The 18036-nt window shown below is 34.6% G+C and overlaps 1 protein-coding gene across 1 annotated transcript; it reads left to right on the top strand.

Moving 5' to 3' along the window:
• Positions 1–11237: 11237 nt before the first annotated feature.
• On the top strand, positions 11238–12636 carry LOC130627912 (uncharacterized). Its single transcript, XM_057441414.1, has 2 exons — positions 11238–12524; positions 12610–12636. The coding sequence occupies exon 1, from the start codon at positions 11753–11755 to the stop codon at positions 12137–12139; it is 387 nt and encodes a 128-aa protein (XP_057297397.1). The 5' UTR covers positions 11238–11752; the 3' UTR covers positions 12140–12524; positions 12610–12636.
• Positions 12637–18036: the final 5400 nt, after the last annotated feature.

Here is an 18036-nt window from a genome sequence, read left to right as displayed (position 1 = left end):
TTGTTATTTCAGCCTATATGTATTTTTACTTACATTTTTAGTACAGCCAGGTAGCAAAGTTGAGTTCTAGATCAAAAAGAAAAAAATGGTGGTAAAGTTAAAACCTACATAAAACCTGCACGAGCATGTTTGGCATTACACGGTGGAACACATACCTTGACTGCAACAGCAGAGCTTTCGAATATACAGTCGTCAGTTGTCGAATTCTATAAGTACATAATAGCAGTTTATAAGTACATAATAGCAGTTTATAATAAATTATATATTGTTTAGTTGTTTGTCCTTGTTGCACTTAATTTTCCAATAAAAAAGAAAGAAATATACCATTGGTGTCTCCTGGACTTCTTCTTTGTCTTCTTTTTTACTTCTTTCGTTCTAAAAATGTGCATAAAATAATTTGATTCTGTGCGCGCTTTTATATGAATCAGTGAAATTTATCTCGAGGATGGCTGTTTTTGTTGTGTTCTTATAAGTAACTTATTAATTTTTGAATAAGTTCTTATTTCACCTAATTTTTCAGCAGTAAAAAAACTTACCATGGCTTCTATTTCTTTATGACTTTCCTCAAAGAACCGACGCTTACCCAGTATTTCTATCTACAAAAATGATCTGTTGTGATAGACATCTTTTTGTTAGGAAAATGCGCGTAAGAGAATAGAAAATGGAGTAATGACCGGCTTGATTAGATTGAAGTATTTTTTTCAACAAAGCGTGAAGGAATGACCATGTATTTAAAGGAAAATTCATACCATTTAAATCTAAAATTTCCCCCTGTAAATCTTTTTCGCTTGAAGGTGGCGACACATCGCCCACCACTTCGTACATCGGCATCTTTTAATGCTGCGACGGCGAACGGAATAGTAGTGTCATCTGCATCAAATAAACCAAGGCATACTTTGGCATTCTATTTTTCAAACTTCTTACGGCGCGGTCTGGACAAAACATCCTCGAAGATATCGCGATAGCCTTCCCTGGCAGCTGCAGAGCGGGGCTTTGAAAAAAAGCTATTTTTTGGCGGGGAACCCCTTGTAGTGCGGGGTGGTTTATACGCTATTACTTTTTTGGCAACAAACTAGCATAATCCATGTCGTATTTAAACGATAAATAAATCCAGAGTTTAATGTTCCGTTAACACGTTCGATTACTATAACTCTTTTTGATTTCAAAGAGTAAATTACGGCCACTTTTCCGGATTGAGTACTTATAACAATAAAGCAATAGAAACCAGGCCACGCAATCACATGATTTGGATCATCTTAAACAGGGTCACGTGATACTATTTTTCATTCAGCGTCGGCACAAATGGTGCAAGAAACTAGTTTCTGCTAACAACCGTCATGGCTGCTAGTAAACGAACTGCTACTGAAGTCGAAATGGAGGACAAGGAGTTTATCGAATCCAAAAAGATAGGTTCATTTTTAAAAAAGGGATGTGGGTGTAAGCTTGGGAATAATAAATTGTCCTGTTTAAGCTCTTTTTCCTTAAAGGAGATTCAATACTCTCGAAATTCAATGAACGAACTTTCTTCCGAAGAAAGTGACATTTTTATTCTATCTTTTCTTCATACATCACGCCCGTCTAGGTTTATAAGCAACACTTTTAAGGGTAACATGCATTTTTTGTTTCATGGGCGACAAATTTGTAGACAAGTTTTGTTATTCATGTTAGATATTTCTTTACAAAAGTATTCCAGTTTATGCAAGCATTATGATGAATACGGAATTCAACCAAGAAGGCACGGAAATAAAAATAGATTGCCATCAAATGCTCATACGTTTGATACAATAAAATATTTCAAAAACTTTATTGAAAATTACGCTGAGGAACATGCCGTAGTTTTGCCTGGTCTAATTCCAGGTTTCAGGGACCAATCTATTTCCTTGATTCCATCTTCAGAAACAAAAAAAGGAATATGGAATTTCTACAAGGATAGCTGCGATAAAGCGAATCTTCCGTATGTCAGTTATACGAGATTTACTGTTCTTTGGAGTGAATTAACTCCTTGGATTGTTGTTGCAAAGCCAATGTCTGACATATGCGACAAATGTCAGTCGAATAATAACACCATTTTTCGCAGTATTAATAAATCTGAAGCTGATAAATCGGATGCACTCAGTGAACAGTTAGCACACCTAAAATTTGTAGAAGAATTAAAATATTATAAGAAACAGTGTGCACTGGCCTCAACTGAAATAGGGAATACCTAACTACAATCCTGCAGTGACAAATGAGCCATGTTCATTTGAAGGGATTGCTCACCACAGTTGGGATTATGCTCAAGAGTTACATTACCCTCAAGATCCTTTCCAGCCAGGTCCAATTTATTCTAAAACACCCAGAAAATGTAATATATTTGGTATTTGTATTGATGGTACAAACATACAAACTAATTACCTGATTGATGAAATAGTCAACAATGGAAAGGGTGCAAATGCCACAATATCTTATGTCCATAAATTTTTCTTAGGTTAGGAAGTTGGAGAAACACGAGCCTACATTCATACCGATAACTGTGCAGGTTAGTTCCTTAAAAAATATTTCTTGAGCAATTAAGCACTGAGATTAAGCAATGTATTAATTTTCTGACATTGTTTTATAGGTCAAAACAAGAACAACTTTGCGTTATGGTACCTGATAAGGAGAACTTTAATGGGCCTGCACAATGAAATTGAATATTCTTCCACGGTTGTCGGTCACACTAAATTTAGTTGTGACAGATGTTTCGGTGCACTAAAAAAAATACATCAGTAACAGAACTATGGACACTTTATGACATAGCCACTCTGCTATATGTAATACATCTAAACTAGTAGGAACACACACTGGTGACGTTCTTGTGCCGACATATGACTGGGTTGCTATGTTGTCTAAATACTTTTTCAAAGTTCCAAACATAACTGACTTCCATCACTTTCGTATTAAGAGCAGTGACCCTGGTACTGTCCACTGCCTTAGGAGGTTAGACTCTCCGCCACCAATATTGAATTTGTTTAAAAAAAACACAAAATTTGTTAAGGAGATGCCTGAAATAATTCAACCACATGGTTTTACTGCTGCACGGAAAAAGTATCTTTATCAGGAAATAGGACATTTTTGTGCAGAGGGAACAGAGGATGTTGTTGCACCTGTTGCAATATAAAATTTATGCTCTGATAAAAATTTCCAGAGTACCTAAATAAGTTTTCCAGAAATCTGATACTTGTTCCAGAATTCTGATATAACAAAAAATGTCACAGTCCTGATATTATAAAACAATAATAATAAATAACTATAGATGGTTATAGTAAAAAGTTGTTTCAGGGCTGGGTTTTGCAAAATAGTGTGAAGAATGTCACAGGCCCTGATATTAGACAATAAAAATAGTATTAATATTGTTCCAGGGCTGGCTATTCATAAATTAGTATTTGGTACATACAAGGTGCACAAATCTCTGGAGATTTGTGCACCTTTTTTAAATTTTTTTTTAGATTAACTAAAATTATTCAAAAATCATGGAAGTGGACAGGGCAGGTAAGCCCTTAAAATAATTCAAACTCTACGCTTCTTGTCTATGTTCTAATTCTGATACTTAAAATTTTTTAAAATGATATCTAGCCCAAAATTATCAACTAAATCAATATTTTTAGTGTGGAAAAGACTAAAAAGAGTCTACTTTAAATTTTACTTTCCTATACTTAATTTAGAATCACGAGAATGGAGAAATGAAAATAAAAAAGAAAACAAATAAGAAAAATATAATGAGGGTAAGCCATTTTTCAGTCACAAAACATCCGTTTTTACTAAATCTGTTATTATTTTATTTTAACTTTTAGATGTTGAGTCAGTGGAAAACAAAGGTAAGAAATTTTTTTTAATGTAACGAAGAAAAAGTCATTATTCCTAAATATATTTTGTTACAAGTTATGTTCTCAATTATTACATTTACCATAGTAAATTTTTTTGAGACAACTAAATTTTGGTGAAACCACATTATTTCTTTGTTTAGATTACCTAACATGGAAACAGTTTCGTGCATATAGAAAAAATCATCCAGGCCCTACAAGGAAAAGAAGCTTTAAAGCCTGGACCTCCAAAGGAGGTCAAGACCACAAAAATTTCAAATGGGAAAAAAGGGAGAAAAAAATACCACACCATCCACCACAACACCGATACCAACCACCACAACACCGATACCAACCCTACCAACCTCCACCCACGTATTCCGCTAGAAACCTTGTAATTCAAATAAATCAGGGTAGCACCGAACAAATGTTTAATTAGGTGCTCCATAAATAATTGTTTGTAACTAAACATGCGAAAAGAATTAGGGCTAAGTGGACCAAAAAGGTGTCCAGGTTTAGTTTAGTCAGTAAAAAAACATTTATTTATGGGAGGCTAGTACACTGAATTTGAATAAAGAAAATCATTTTTTATGGAGCTTTATGTTGTGGAGCTTCCATATTATGTTTTAAAACAAATGTTTGATGAGGTATCAGTATTTCAGTATTAAAAAGGTGTATATTGGCCTTACCCAAATTAGTTTTTAATAATTTATTAAATTTTTCTGCCTTTTTTCCCACATTAATAATCGATCTTTCTATTTCAATTATAACGAGTTTGAAAGTTTTGCAACCAAACCTGAGCTAATGTCATATAAACAGCTAAATGAAATAACATTGTACATTGCAAGCTTGTACAATATAATATACTATTTCTTAATAATATAATTCTAACCAAAGTTTTCCTTTAACTTATGTGTGATTTCTGGTTAGCTATACTAGGAACATTAGTACACATTAATCTGTCTGTATCGTCTGATTTACCACTGATATTAGTAAACTTTTAAGGCAAAATAAACTTAAATCCAAAGCTTTCCAGTGAAATAAAAGTCGCTTTTACAGCACTTACTTCGTTATTATTTCGTAAATATCACAAGATTACTGAATGTAAACAACATCCCTGAAAACAATCCAGGAACAGCTGATGATTGCTCTCGTACCGAGGTTAATGCAATTATTTCAAGTTTCAAAGAACATCCGAGCATAAAAAATATCAAATCAAAATTCTCCAAAAGTGCTGACATGGACGAAATGAAATTCTGTCATGTTTCTGTTGAAAAATTAAAACTTTATATTGGTTCTTTAAAAAGTGGCAAGGCTTGTCCAGAGGGAGACATACCTGCAGATCTTCTCAAAGCTCACGCAAATGTTTTTGTTAAGCAGTTGAGTCACTGTTTTAATGACTCAGTAAATAGGTGCATCTTTCCTGAGTCTTTGAAATTTGCGGATGTGTCTCCACTCTACAAAGCAAAGTCTAGGGTCTGCAAAGAAAATTATCGACCAGTTAGTAAACTGCCAAACATGGCTAAGGTGTTTGAAAAAATCTTATTTGAACAGATAAGTGAGTTCATGGAGGGGAAAATGTCCCCTATCTTGTCTGGATTCAGGAAAGGATACAGTAGCCAACATGCTCTTTTAAATCTAATGTGCTTTCTTCAAAAAAAGTTAGACTCTAAAAAGTGTGTTGCTGCCTTGCTCATGGATCTAAGCAAGGCTTTTGACTGTATTAACCACAAGCTACTTATTGCTAAGCTTCATGCTTATGGATTTTCTTCTAGTGCATTATCTTTTATTTGGAGCTATTTAAAGCAGCGCTTTCAGAGAGTAGGTATTGATGGGGTTTTTGGTTGTTGGAAGGAATTTTTTCCTGGTATACCACAGGGGTCAATTTTGGGGCCGTTACTGTTTAACATATTTTAAAATGATTTTCTTTTTCAATATGACATGAATATTCTAGTGTCTATTCTAGTGTGTAACTATGCTGACGATAATACGTTTTGTGCATCAGCTGAAACCTTTCACGAAGTAAAATATATGTTAGAACAACTTTTTAGGTCAGCAGCTTTATGGTTTTCCGATAATGGCTTGCAATTAAACGCAAGCAAATTTTATAATATTCGGAAAGCCAGAATGTCCACAAATCCGGCATTTAAATTTAAATGGAGCAATTTTATCTGCATCCAAATGTGTAAAGCTTCTTGGTATTAAATTTGACAGTCAACTTACTTTTGCAGATCATATAAACACACTGTGCAAAAGAGCTAGCTGTAAATCTAATGCCCTGAAGAGAATTACCTGGATTGTTGATAATAAACAGAAAAGTTTATTATATGCAACATTCATAGCATCTGAGTTCAATTATTGTCCTTTAGTCTGGGGATTTTATAGCAGGAAATCTATTTCAAAAGGTGGATAGAGTTTTAAAAAGGGCAAGGTCTCAGTCTAAAGTGGAATCCATTTCTTCTACGAAAAGAATTCATATGCAACATTGTAGACAATTACTAAAAGAGGTCTACAAGACGAAATGGAAATTGAATCCTTCCTACATGGAAGGTGTGTTTCAGTTTAGAAATGATACTGGATATAATTTAAGGTCATCAAGTGCTTTAGTTAGACCTAGAATAAAATCTTCAAAATATGGGCTGCAAACATTTGGATATATAGCCTCCCAATTATGGAATTCTCTTCCTGATGAAATCAAATCTGCAGAGTCTTTGGTTAAATTCTGTAGAGTTATGGGCAAATTTTCTTCTTTCCAATGCAAATGTCGGATCTGTGCAGAATACATAATTAATTTAGGAATTATTTAATTTTTCGTTTAAACAGTCGATTTTAATTAGTCTTAATAAGACTAACCATCTTCTCCAGTAGAGTCTTTCATGTTTTTCAGCCAAAAAGCTCCCGGATTGATTCTACTAGAGAAATGGTATTTTATTATTATATATTATTAGTTTTTTTATTAGTATATTTTATTAGTATATTTCAAATCTTTTGTACATTATCGACTATAAATAAAGCAATCTAATCTAATCTAATCTAATCTAAACTGTATCGATTGTTATGAAATACATGGATTCTTAGCTCGCTAGCATTTATTAAGTACCGCTGTCATTATTATTTTAATTTATGCTAATTAATTAATTAAAAGCAAATAACAATAAATAGCGATAAATAAACAAAGAAAATCCCTTAGCGATATTTATCGATAATTTTATATTATTTTTTAATCTAAATTATCGATAAAACTTTTTGCTTAGCGATCAGGCGCTAGACGTGATCGATAATAAAATATTATGACTAAATAGCTTGTTATCAATTTCACTGGAATCGTCACATTTTAGGAAATAGTGTTTACATATACATGTCATTAAATTTGTCCAGAAATATGGTAATTTCCTCAATAGTGTTGAACATTGGAACTCCACATGTTAGCAGCTGACCAGAAAAAAAAATCAAGGTATATCCTCCAAAATAAAATTCCTTGATGAATTGAGACTATTCTCATCTAAACAATGGCCATTATCAATTGACAGAATTTAGCAGCACCATTTTTGAATTTCTATTAGAAATAGCTAAAAATAATTGCTGTAATACGAATTGTGCATTAATATATATGCTAAAGAATTTAAACTGCGAAATCGAAAAAAAAAGATAATCAACTCAATAATTTTGTACAAGCATTGCGAAAATGAACAAAAATGAGAACGAAGCAAGAGAGTGGTTCGAAAAAAGATTGATTGGTGAAAGTGGCCTAAAAATGGGAAATTATTTAGCTGTTTTTAGAAGTAAAAAATGGAATTTTTAGCGTGGAATGAAATATGCCCTTTCATTGCATCTCATTTAAAATTATAAAAATGTGCCACTAATGAAACAATAATTTTCAAATTTTAACGACTAAATAGCAAAGTTAAATGGTTCATGACTAAAAAGGACAATTTGTCCTCGCAAGGTATTACTTAACGAACAGCTTTCTTTTAAACCTGACGGAAAGCAGGAAATCTATAAAGAATATTCTGAAATAAACATTGATACCTCTGAGGTTAACATGATTGACTTGACAAATATATTGTTACAATAAATCAATTGAACACGAGTTTATTGAACTTGTCAACATCGTTTAATAGGTTGACTGACGAGAATTAAAGACAAAGTTCGAGTCTTAAAGACAAGGAAAGCACTATTGCACAATTGGATTCAAAATCAATTAAAAGAAAAATCATTGAAATTAAACAGTTTCGTACTTAGGAATGTCAACAAAAGAGAGAGGCAGGGGAGAAAATTTAAAAATAAATAATGAAAACAGGAAATTACTAAATAAGGCAGATGTATTGTTGGTTAAGGTAGAGGATTGTGAACGGAAATATCAAAAAGAACATAGAAGGAGCCAATATTACAAGAAGAAAGGTGAATTATGTAGTGTAGATAAGGCTAAATATGATGCTAACATAAAACATTATCAAGCTTTAACAGATGAGTTGATGAGATGAAAAAGTCAATGAATTCGAAGATCATGTAATTTAAACTTGGGAAGGAGGCATGTGCTATGATGACATCAGAACAGTCTATTACAAGTTGTTAAAAATGAATGTTGGTGTGGTATATTGAGGAGAAATCATTAAAGTAGCTCTAAAAGGTTTGCTTTTAGGTTTACAATAGCAATTTAATGTATTATGTCAATGTAGCACTTAATCTCTGTTCCAAAAAATAACTATTTAAGAAAAAATTTTACCATTAGTCCTTTTAAAGAAATAATTATTTATGGTAACTTTTTGGCTATTAGCTCTTGATTTTTTGAAAAGTAATTATTTAAGAAAACGTTTTACTTTTAAGTCTTTTTATTCTGTGATACATTTTTCAAAAATTATTGATAATTTGAGTCAATCATATTGAAATACTTATTTATCCTGAGAAAGCATTGTTGTATTTATGAAAACTACAATTACAGGTTGCCTAAGCGTAAGGTGGAAAGTCTGCCTAAAAAGGTTTGACAGCAGAGCTGATGGTTGAAGCACAACTTATTTAAAAAGTACATGTACATGAGGCAATAAAAAATAGCGAAAATAATGTGCCACATAAACATGGGACGTAGTATCTTTTTGAGGAAGCGGGTAGATTTCAAGTTAGTACATCAAGAGGGTCATATATGTTGCGTGTAAAAAGATGTTTTTAGGAGAAGCATAAGTTACGTGGACCCTTTAAAAAATCTGCTTACAGAACTATCTTCTCTTGTATTCCCGGAAAATGTAGTTAACATCAATGTGAGAGTGATAATAGTTTCCTTTGAATTACTGATGCCTGATAGAACTGATGTCAACACAAATTTCGTTGAAATGTTTCAAAACTGACATTCTAAATCTATCCCTTTAATTGTTCAGAGTTACAGTTCCTTACCTGATGAGGAAAAAGCCTCGATCAGCCGTATCCATCATGTGTTCTGTGGTTTACACGTTGTTCACAATCTCAGCGTTTATGCAGAAAAGACCTTGTTTGAGTCGGAGGATGTAGTTGAAGAGAAATATGCATGCTGTCCATGGCGGTTTTAAGAACTGTGCCAACTGCAGATCATATGATATTCTTGAAGAGCTATCAAAGCTTGTGACATATACTTATGGGGATAAGATAAATGGAGTTGATATCAAGAATGGCATGCCTATCTGGACCAAACAGGCTTATCATTACATGGTTTCTTACTTACATCATATTTGTGTTGGATGGTGCTTTCACCATCAAGGTATAAACTTCCTCCACTAATCAATCACCCAGGATATTGACACCACTGTTCAACTTGCTGCGGCACAAAATTCGTAAACATTTTAGAAGGTATAAACTTCCTCCACTAATCAATCAAAAAGGATATTGACACCACTGTTCAACTTGCTGCAGCACGTGCTCTTGATAACTTCAAAAGCTGTTAAGTGGATCACTATTTAAGAGAATAGGAGTAACTAAAGCAGGCAACGATCTGTGCCCCAGGACTTGTGAACCTGGCTGTAGCCTTACACATGTTTAGGGCGCCCAACACTTAACTTTACACAGATCATTGCTGCTGTGAATAACCTAATGATAGTACCGGCCTGTCATGACTGGGGTGATGTGCATAGGCGTCAAACCACGAAAACATGATAATAATTTCAAGCGCCCATGCAAAGCTTCTTCCACATATGTTTATTCTCATTTTTTATTTAACATTTTAAGGCATAAAAATGCATTTCTTTGAGTCATTCGCCAAAATAAATCCCCACCAAAATGAATATTTTTGCGGAGAGTAGCGAAGCCCACTTCCTCATTAATTAGTCAATATATATGTAGGGTGGAGGGTGTATAGGATTTTCACCCCACTATACATCAAAATCATTGAAATTTCGTGTCACTTTTTTGGACTGGGTTGCCCAGTACATTAATCCGGTCATTCTCCTACATAATTGTTAAATTAAGCAAAACAAGGCAACTTTTTTAGTTGAGACTAAATCAGCCTACACTTTTTAGTCACCTGATACATGGGTCACCTGTACTAATATCATGTGATCATTTCTCGAACATACAGCGCCTCAACCTCAAACTTTTATTAATCGAAGTCATTTCGCAACTGACGGGAGGAAGGGCTTGTTCAACAAAACGAAGTTAGGGTATGTTTAGCTAGTATATCACTATTTCATACATGTAATGAACCTCTTCTTAGCATAAGACTGGCGAATTAGTTGAAATAATAATAGAACTAAGATTACTATATAACTACTGTATATAACAACTACTGTATATAACTAATTACTGTTACTAAAGTACAGTAGTAACTGTATTAGCCACCTACTTTAAGAAGAGTTATCTAGCTAGCATAAAAAAGAGCAAACAGTGCCATATACCCAACATAAAACTAGCTACAAAGCTAGCATAAAATTAACTACTTAACTGGGATAAAAAATACCAATGTTGCTAGCACAAAATTAGCTACGTTTGATGACGTAAAATCAGCAAAATAGCTAGCTCGCTTGCATAAAAGAATTCTTTCAAGCATATTTTCTAGCAACAAAGTTAGCTATACATATACTACGTGAGTGAGATAATTTTATAAGAATGTCACATCACATAGCTTGTTCTAGCTAGCTTGTTCTAGCAAAAATCGTCCACAAAAATTGTTGTCTCAGGCAATTTTATATATCAAAAAGTTTACAAAAGTTAGAAAACGCCATATAGTTACATATCCGTCCCCACTGATGATCAATGTTTATATAGAGGTTGACGTGGTCATGTGTAATCATTTAAGCTGCTTAGCCACAAAGGGCACTTCTTAACATTGAATATCGAGGGGGAGTGGGGATCCATATATCTGTGGACGATTGTAGCTTAGTCTAGGAGCCTGGGGGGGGGGGGGGGTTGAGTATGCACTTTAATGTACACTAGTTCTGACTTCAAATCCTGAAAGTACATGATGAAAAGGTCAGAAAAAACTTACTTTCCCATTTTGGTTCATCGTCGTTTGGCGGGGAAGATGGCGGAAGGGCTCAAAAAATGCATAAGGGCGTAATTTCCCAAATATGGTCATGTTATATATCAATCGATTACAAATTTAATACTAATCAATAATCACATTAGAACTTGGGTCTGAAAATGTACCGTTCAAAAGTTAGAAGCATTTAAGTGAAGTTCGGTATCTTATCTTTTCAAAAAATATATTGTCTTTTCAAAAAAATGTTGTGTATATTTTCTTGTTTACTACATGTTGCATTTTAATTAAAGATCATTGCTAATTTTGCAGGTTTGTTTTATATTGAGTATAGAAATCATACCTAAAGTGTGGACAAAAAGTAAATAAATTACATGTGAATACTATCATGCGAATGAATTGTAAGTTTTGTCTCGTGATATTTTATAGCTCTTGTTCATCGTGCATGATATAAAAATTTCTCTTTTTATGTATTTAGAACTAAAAATATGCAATGACTAGTGTTGAATCGCTTACAAAGCCACATGCACCGTCTTGTACAAAAGAAGATAGTAAAAAGAGTTCAAAGGACCTTACCAAGTGTATTATTTGTCAGAAAAAACAAGATAATAAGGGAAACAAGAAACTTTCAAGTACAGAGAATGGAAGAAATGCTATATTTAACTGTTCAAAAAGTTTGAATGATGATTTATTGAAGGGGATACCATTGAGTCAATACGATGATATCAACTACCATGTCAATACTTGCTATCCCCGGTATGTACGTTCTAAAGAGAGATTTGAAAGTAGGAATGAAACAGCAACAAGCACAGAAGATCTTGAAGTTAAACCAAAACGAAAAAAATCAAATGTTTCCAGTCCTCCACCTCTAGCTGAATAGCCATGTGTTATTTGTAACCATATCAAATTCAAAGGTGATTTGAAGCGTTTTCGAATTTGCGAAATAAGACGAGCTAATTCATTTTTATCTGCAATAAAATTCAACAAAGATGCTGTTTATGACAGATGTGTGTTACTCAAGTGTCCTGGTGATATTTTTGCAGCTGACATTGTGTATCACAGAAAGTGCTTGAATGGCTATATTGTGAAATTTGAACGTGATATAGAAGCTATAATGTATGCCAGAAACGAACATCATGAAGGGGCAGTATTTGCAAATACATTTAAAAACTTCCTTTCAACTCTGGATTTGAAAAAACATGCTTATTCAATGTCATTTTGTCGAGACCAGTTGAATGAAATTTTGGAAAAGGAACATAATAGTGGTATGAATTATTCTTTTCATTAATTTATTACTGGACACCCCTCGATTCTTTTTTCAATTCGTAATTTCTTTCGCGTTATTTATAGAAGCCTATGTTACGAACAGAAGATTGAAGACACTTCTAATTGGCAACTTTGGAGAAGAATTATCATTTACATATCCAAAAGATAGGAAGAAATCACAGATGTTTTATTTATCTGACACACACGCTACTGCAACAGTTATAGAAACAATGCAATCAAACAACCCAATTGAAGTATGTGCAAATAAATTGAGATCAGAGTGCGAGAACTTTGACTTTAACCTCGATAACAGCTTCAGATATGCCAGTGATTTAGAGCTAAGTTTACAGTACTATCATTCAAGTAGTGCACTTCCTTATTGGGAGAAGTTTTTCAAAATATTATTTTCCAATCGAAGTTATTCAGAACAGATTAAAAGGAAGTGTGATGTAATCTTTCAGATAGTATTCAATTTGATTAAAGACGGTCAAAAGAAAACACCATTACACACTGCAATTGCCCAGTGTATTCACGACACATGTAAATCGAAAAATCTGATTCAAATTTTGAACCGCTTAGGACTGTGTATCAGTTATGACGACCTAGAACGTATTGACATTGGCATCACCCAACACACAATTGATATACCTGGTACAAATAGAGTACCAATATCAAAAAGTATCACATCAACTTCCATTATTCACGGTGCTACTGATAATTTTGATCATGATGAAAACACACCATCTGGAATAGGAGGGAGCCATGATACTATCCTCATGCTCTATCAAAATGAAAAGAAGGACCGTGAGGGGAACACAATGAGCCAAAAAACTGAAGAAATTCGTAAATTTTCACGACAGAAAAGAAGTCTTAGCTGTGCTTTAGATTGCCAGAATTTGATTAAGATGGGAAGATTTTCAAAACGTGGTGAAATTTCAAATGATTTCATCTCAAAGAAGCCTCCAAATCTAACGGCTGTTATTAAAAAATCACAAAAGTATTATGAAACATGGATTGCTGCAAGGTATTTCTCTGGTGATAGTAATGCTGGTATTCCAAACTGCAAACGCGAAGAGTGTCAAAACCCATTCGGATGAAATTAGTAAATCTCTATATCATCAACGAACAAAGGCGCATGATATTTTTGTTATAATAGTTTTTTATATATATAGTGTCGTTTTACTCTTATCGTTTGATCAAGATTTTTTATCAAGAGCCTGAATAAAATAATTTACAATACTCCAAATTATGATCAGTATTGAAATTTTTAGTTTAGTATGCTTCACTTAAATGCTTCTAACTTTTGAACGGTACATTTTCAGACCCAAGTTCTAATGTGATTATTGATCAGTTTAAATTTGCGATCGATTGATATATAACATGACCATATTTGGGAAATTACGCCCTTATGCATTTTTTGCGCCCTTCCGCCACCTTTCCCGCCAAACGACCATGAACCAAAATGGGAAAGTAAGTTTTTTCTGACCTTTCCATCATGTACTTTCAGGATTTGAAGTCAGACCTAGTGTACATTGAAGTACATACTCAACCCCCCCCCAGGCTCCTAGAGTAGCTATTAGGCACGTTAGAAAATTAACTTTTTTAACCCTACCGGTGAGCATACACCAATGTGGCTTACGTTACAGAAACTGAAATATAAATATATATATATATATATGTATCTCAGGAAACTATTTCAACATCAACATTTGTTATACTGACTGATGCGTTTTAAATTCTGACAAGCACTACTCATGCAATTATAAACATGCATTGAAAATCTTCAAATATATTCCATATTAATTATTTCTTATTTAATTTCCCCTTATATATAAGTATAATGGCCTGATAATTTCCGTTTCTGTAATTTGACCTGATCTTTACATCAATGCAGGATATCATGCTTAGGTCCAGCTCTAGCTAGGTACCAAACTAGCCTAATTAATTGCTATTCTTTTGAAGTTTTTGTTCAGTTTGGAATTATATAAGAGCTTTTTATCCTACTGTTACGAAAACTTGTTGTACAAAATAAACATATACTTCTTTCTGATTTTTAGTTAGTGGGTACAAGGGTTTCGTTTCATTGTCCTGAACCAAAGAGTGTAAAAATAGGTTATAAACTGTGTTTTTATTTTTAAATGTTAAAAAAATTTTTCTGCAAAATAAAACTGCTGAGTGATTGTTTTAGCTGTGTAGGATGACAAAAGGCTGTTTACTGTCTGTTTATTTGAACCGAAGTTAGGATAGTTTTTTGGAAATGGGAATTATGCCAAAACAACACAGTACTAATCACTCAGCCCCATGTGTTAACGACTAGCTATTATCTGTGTTTCATTTAACAGAATATGTGCTAATTTTTTTTAAACGGTTTGTTTACCTATACTAATGGCTCACCGCAGATTAAAGTACATATATGTTAAGTTTCACCGGGAACATTTTTTGAAATATACAAAAAAAAAGTTTGCTGACTGTTTTCGCTATGACATGGCACAACATGTAAATTGTCTTTTTATTCCAGCTAAGTTGAAGGAAAGATATTTCCTGAAAAATATAATTGCACCCGAAACACCTTAAATGTTGCGTGGGTTTCACCCAATTCACACTGCATACCTGTACTGAGGCGATCCACCTAAATGTGTGGGAAAACTTAAAAATTTGTATAAATTGCACCACTAAGCGTTTTACGCCAGGTAACACAGTTACTTGTGCCTTAACCAGCATTTCTCACAAAGTAATTAACTAGGCTGTGCGTTGTAAATTCCTAAGTGTATATAATATTCACCTGTAAAGTTTCTTATATATTTATATTTATGCCCTGCTGGTCTAATGGCTATGACACTCATGCAAATGAGATATCCAGGTTCAAATCCTAGACAGGGCTGCGAAAAACATAATTATCTTGCACTTACAACAACCAGGTATTCATAAGTATATGATATTACCTATATTGAGTATAATAGGTAATCTTTGAATGGTAGAGGGGGAAGTTGCATAAATTCATCACTTTCGTTTATAGAGCCGCAAATTGCTTTGTTTTTGTAATAGATCTATCACTTTATGGTAAGAAAATAATTTACAAAGAGGTGGCTAGCCACCGCAATGATGAACCCAACCTGTTAGGTCTTTGGAAAAAATCTAGCGATTGTACTCCTTCAGAGAAAATGCCTGTAAAAGCACAATTCTCCCTTTTTTCAAGGAATTAATTAAAAAAACACAAACAAAAAATAAAATAAAAAGGACACAACACATTTGAAGAGATGAACAGAACTTTAACCAAGGGCAGGTGGGTTTCGACTTATATTTCTGAACCTAAGTGCCCCGGATATCTAGCTGGGTCACCTCGAAGAGGTCCGCCGACGGTCATCAGTGGCGCCGTAGATTAGTGGTTATAGCTCTCGTACTCTGTGCGGGAGACCGGGGTTCGATTCCTCTTGACGGCGATTCAACATGGGCGAGTGAATGTTACCATAGCCCCGGGTTAACCCAAGCCATGTGAGGGAAATTGGGAAGATGGCACACTGTGTGGGCCGTTGGATGTTGCCGGGAGTTGTCTAGTAGAGCGCGGGCCCTAATTGGGTCTGCATCGCTCAAAATGAGCATTAAATACTCTAGGACTCTCCATCTAAGCCATGGCCCCTCCTGGAAATAATAGACAGGGTATATCCCTCGATATTTGTGAGGCTAGCCATGTAAAATATGCACATCTATCTATCTATCTATCAGCAGAAACTAGACATCCCTATCTTCCTAAAGTAAACTTTAACCGCTTTCTGTTTACCTTTGCTATTCTTTGTTTTCAACTCAAACTTTGTGTTGATAAACCTGGTAGGCACAAGAAACCAAAAAAGGAGAGAAAATAATTTACAAAGAGGTGGCAAGCCACCGCAATGATGAACTCAACCTGTTAGGCCTTTGGAAATAAGCTAGAGGTTGTACTCCTCTAGAGAAAATGCCTCTAAAAGCACAATTCTCCCTTTTTACATGGAATTAATTAAAAAATAAATAAAAATAAAAAGGACACAACACATTTGAAAAGATGTACAGAACTTTAACCAAGGGCAGGTAGGTTTCTACCCATATTTCTGAACTAAGTACACTGGATGTCTAGGTGAGCTACCTCGAAGAGGTCCGCGGACGGTCATCAGCAGAAACTAGACATCCCTATCTTCCTAAAGTAAACTTTGAGCACTTTCTGTTTAACTGTGCTATTCTTTGTTTTTAACTCAGGTAATAAGTGGAGTCGTTACTCTCTAAAGACAAGATCATGTGTGATCAAACCCCCCTGCTAATATCTTTTTTTAACTGCGATAATAAGTCGAGTCGTTACTCTCCAAAGACAAGATCATGTGTGATCAAACCCCCTTGCTAACTTAATTTTTATTTGACTTTGTTTTATTTTTGACTGGGGTAATAAGTGGAGTCGTCACTCTCCAAAGACATGACTGAGTGTAGTCAAGCCCCCTTGCTGACTCATTCTGTTAAAATACCAACAAATTTTGCCCCGTGGACTTTTCTGATTACTTCTATATCCTGACTTTTTAATGTTGTTGTCTTGGAACCAAGTTAAATCGATTGATTGTTTAAATACTTGTATTGGCACATAATTCTGCTAACATTATTTACTGTATATTGACCTGACACATAAATGTGAGACCTTTTTATTGAGCTATTCAATTTGAAATATTTGCACGATTTGTAGGGGGAAGATTTTATATTAAGGTGCCTTCCCATGCCTTGTCGTTTCCTTGCCTTGGCAGCACTGACCGTGCCTTTGCCTACCCTTCCTATGCCTTTTCTGGCGCCTGCCTACTATGCCCTTGCCTGTGCCTACCATGCCTTGCTTACCCCTGCCTTGCCGATTCCTCTTCTTGTTTCCTTGCCTGCCTTTGCCGTGCCCTTTCCTTGGCGCGCTTAATGCCTTTGCCTTGGCGACCTCTCCGCAACACTTTCTATATTGATTATTGTATTCGCCAAATTAAATCCTCACCAAGAGGGTAGATGGAACTACATCGCAATGCAAATATAACTAGCCTTTTAAGACAGAGATGTTAATGAAAAAGGAGGTTTCTCTCGAAAGAATAAGAAGCCACTGGAGAAATTCTGTATTCTCCCCTTTACAGGGATGATTGAAAAGCTGATGGATTATGGGTGTACTGAAACAAACACCTATGAATGTGCCCTTGAGTAGTAAGACACCAGCCGCATTCCTTGACACCATCCGCCAAAAACAATAACCTTTGTTAAACGTTGAAAAAAGAAGAGTCAACAACTACAAATCGTATCGTTGTTGCTTTTACCTACTGACACAGAGCCCAGGGCTAAGAGGGGTAGACTTGGAACCCAGCCCTTAGAAAGGTTGTGACAAAGAGGGAAAAGTAGCAAACTTGGAAACAGAAAAGCTTTCTGACCTTAGACATGAACACTTGAGAAATCGTATCGTAATGCTTGGGCTGACCAAGAGACCGCCCCTTAGAAAAGTAGGCTTGGAACCCAGCGGCGGCAACCCAGAAA

Source organism: Hydractinia symbiolongicarpus, chromosome 2 (genome assembly GCF_029227915.1).
Source record: "Hydractinia symbiolongicarpus strain clone_291-10 chromosome 2, HSymV2.1, whole genome shotgun sequence".
Taxonomy (NCBI): Eukaryota; Metazoa; Cnidaria; class Hydrozoa; order Anthoathecata; family Hydractiniidae; genus Hydractinia; species Hydractinia symbiolongicarpus.
The sequence above is the reverse complement of the archived record's forward strand: the minus strand, read 5'-3'. Positions and strand labels throughout refer to the sequence as shown.

What these genes read in the sequence shown, in the direction of transcription:
- LOC130627912 (XM_057441414.1), top strand. Translation starts at nt 11,753, where the DNA reads ATGACTAGTGTTGAATCGCTTACAAAGCCACATGCACCGTCTTGTACA.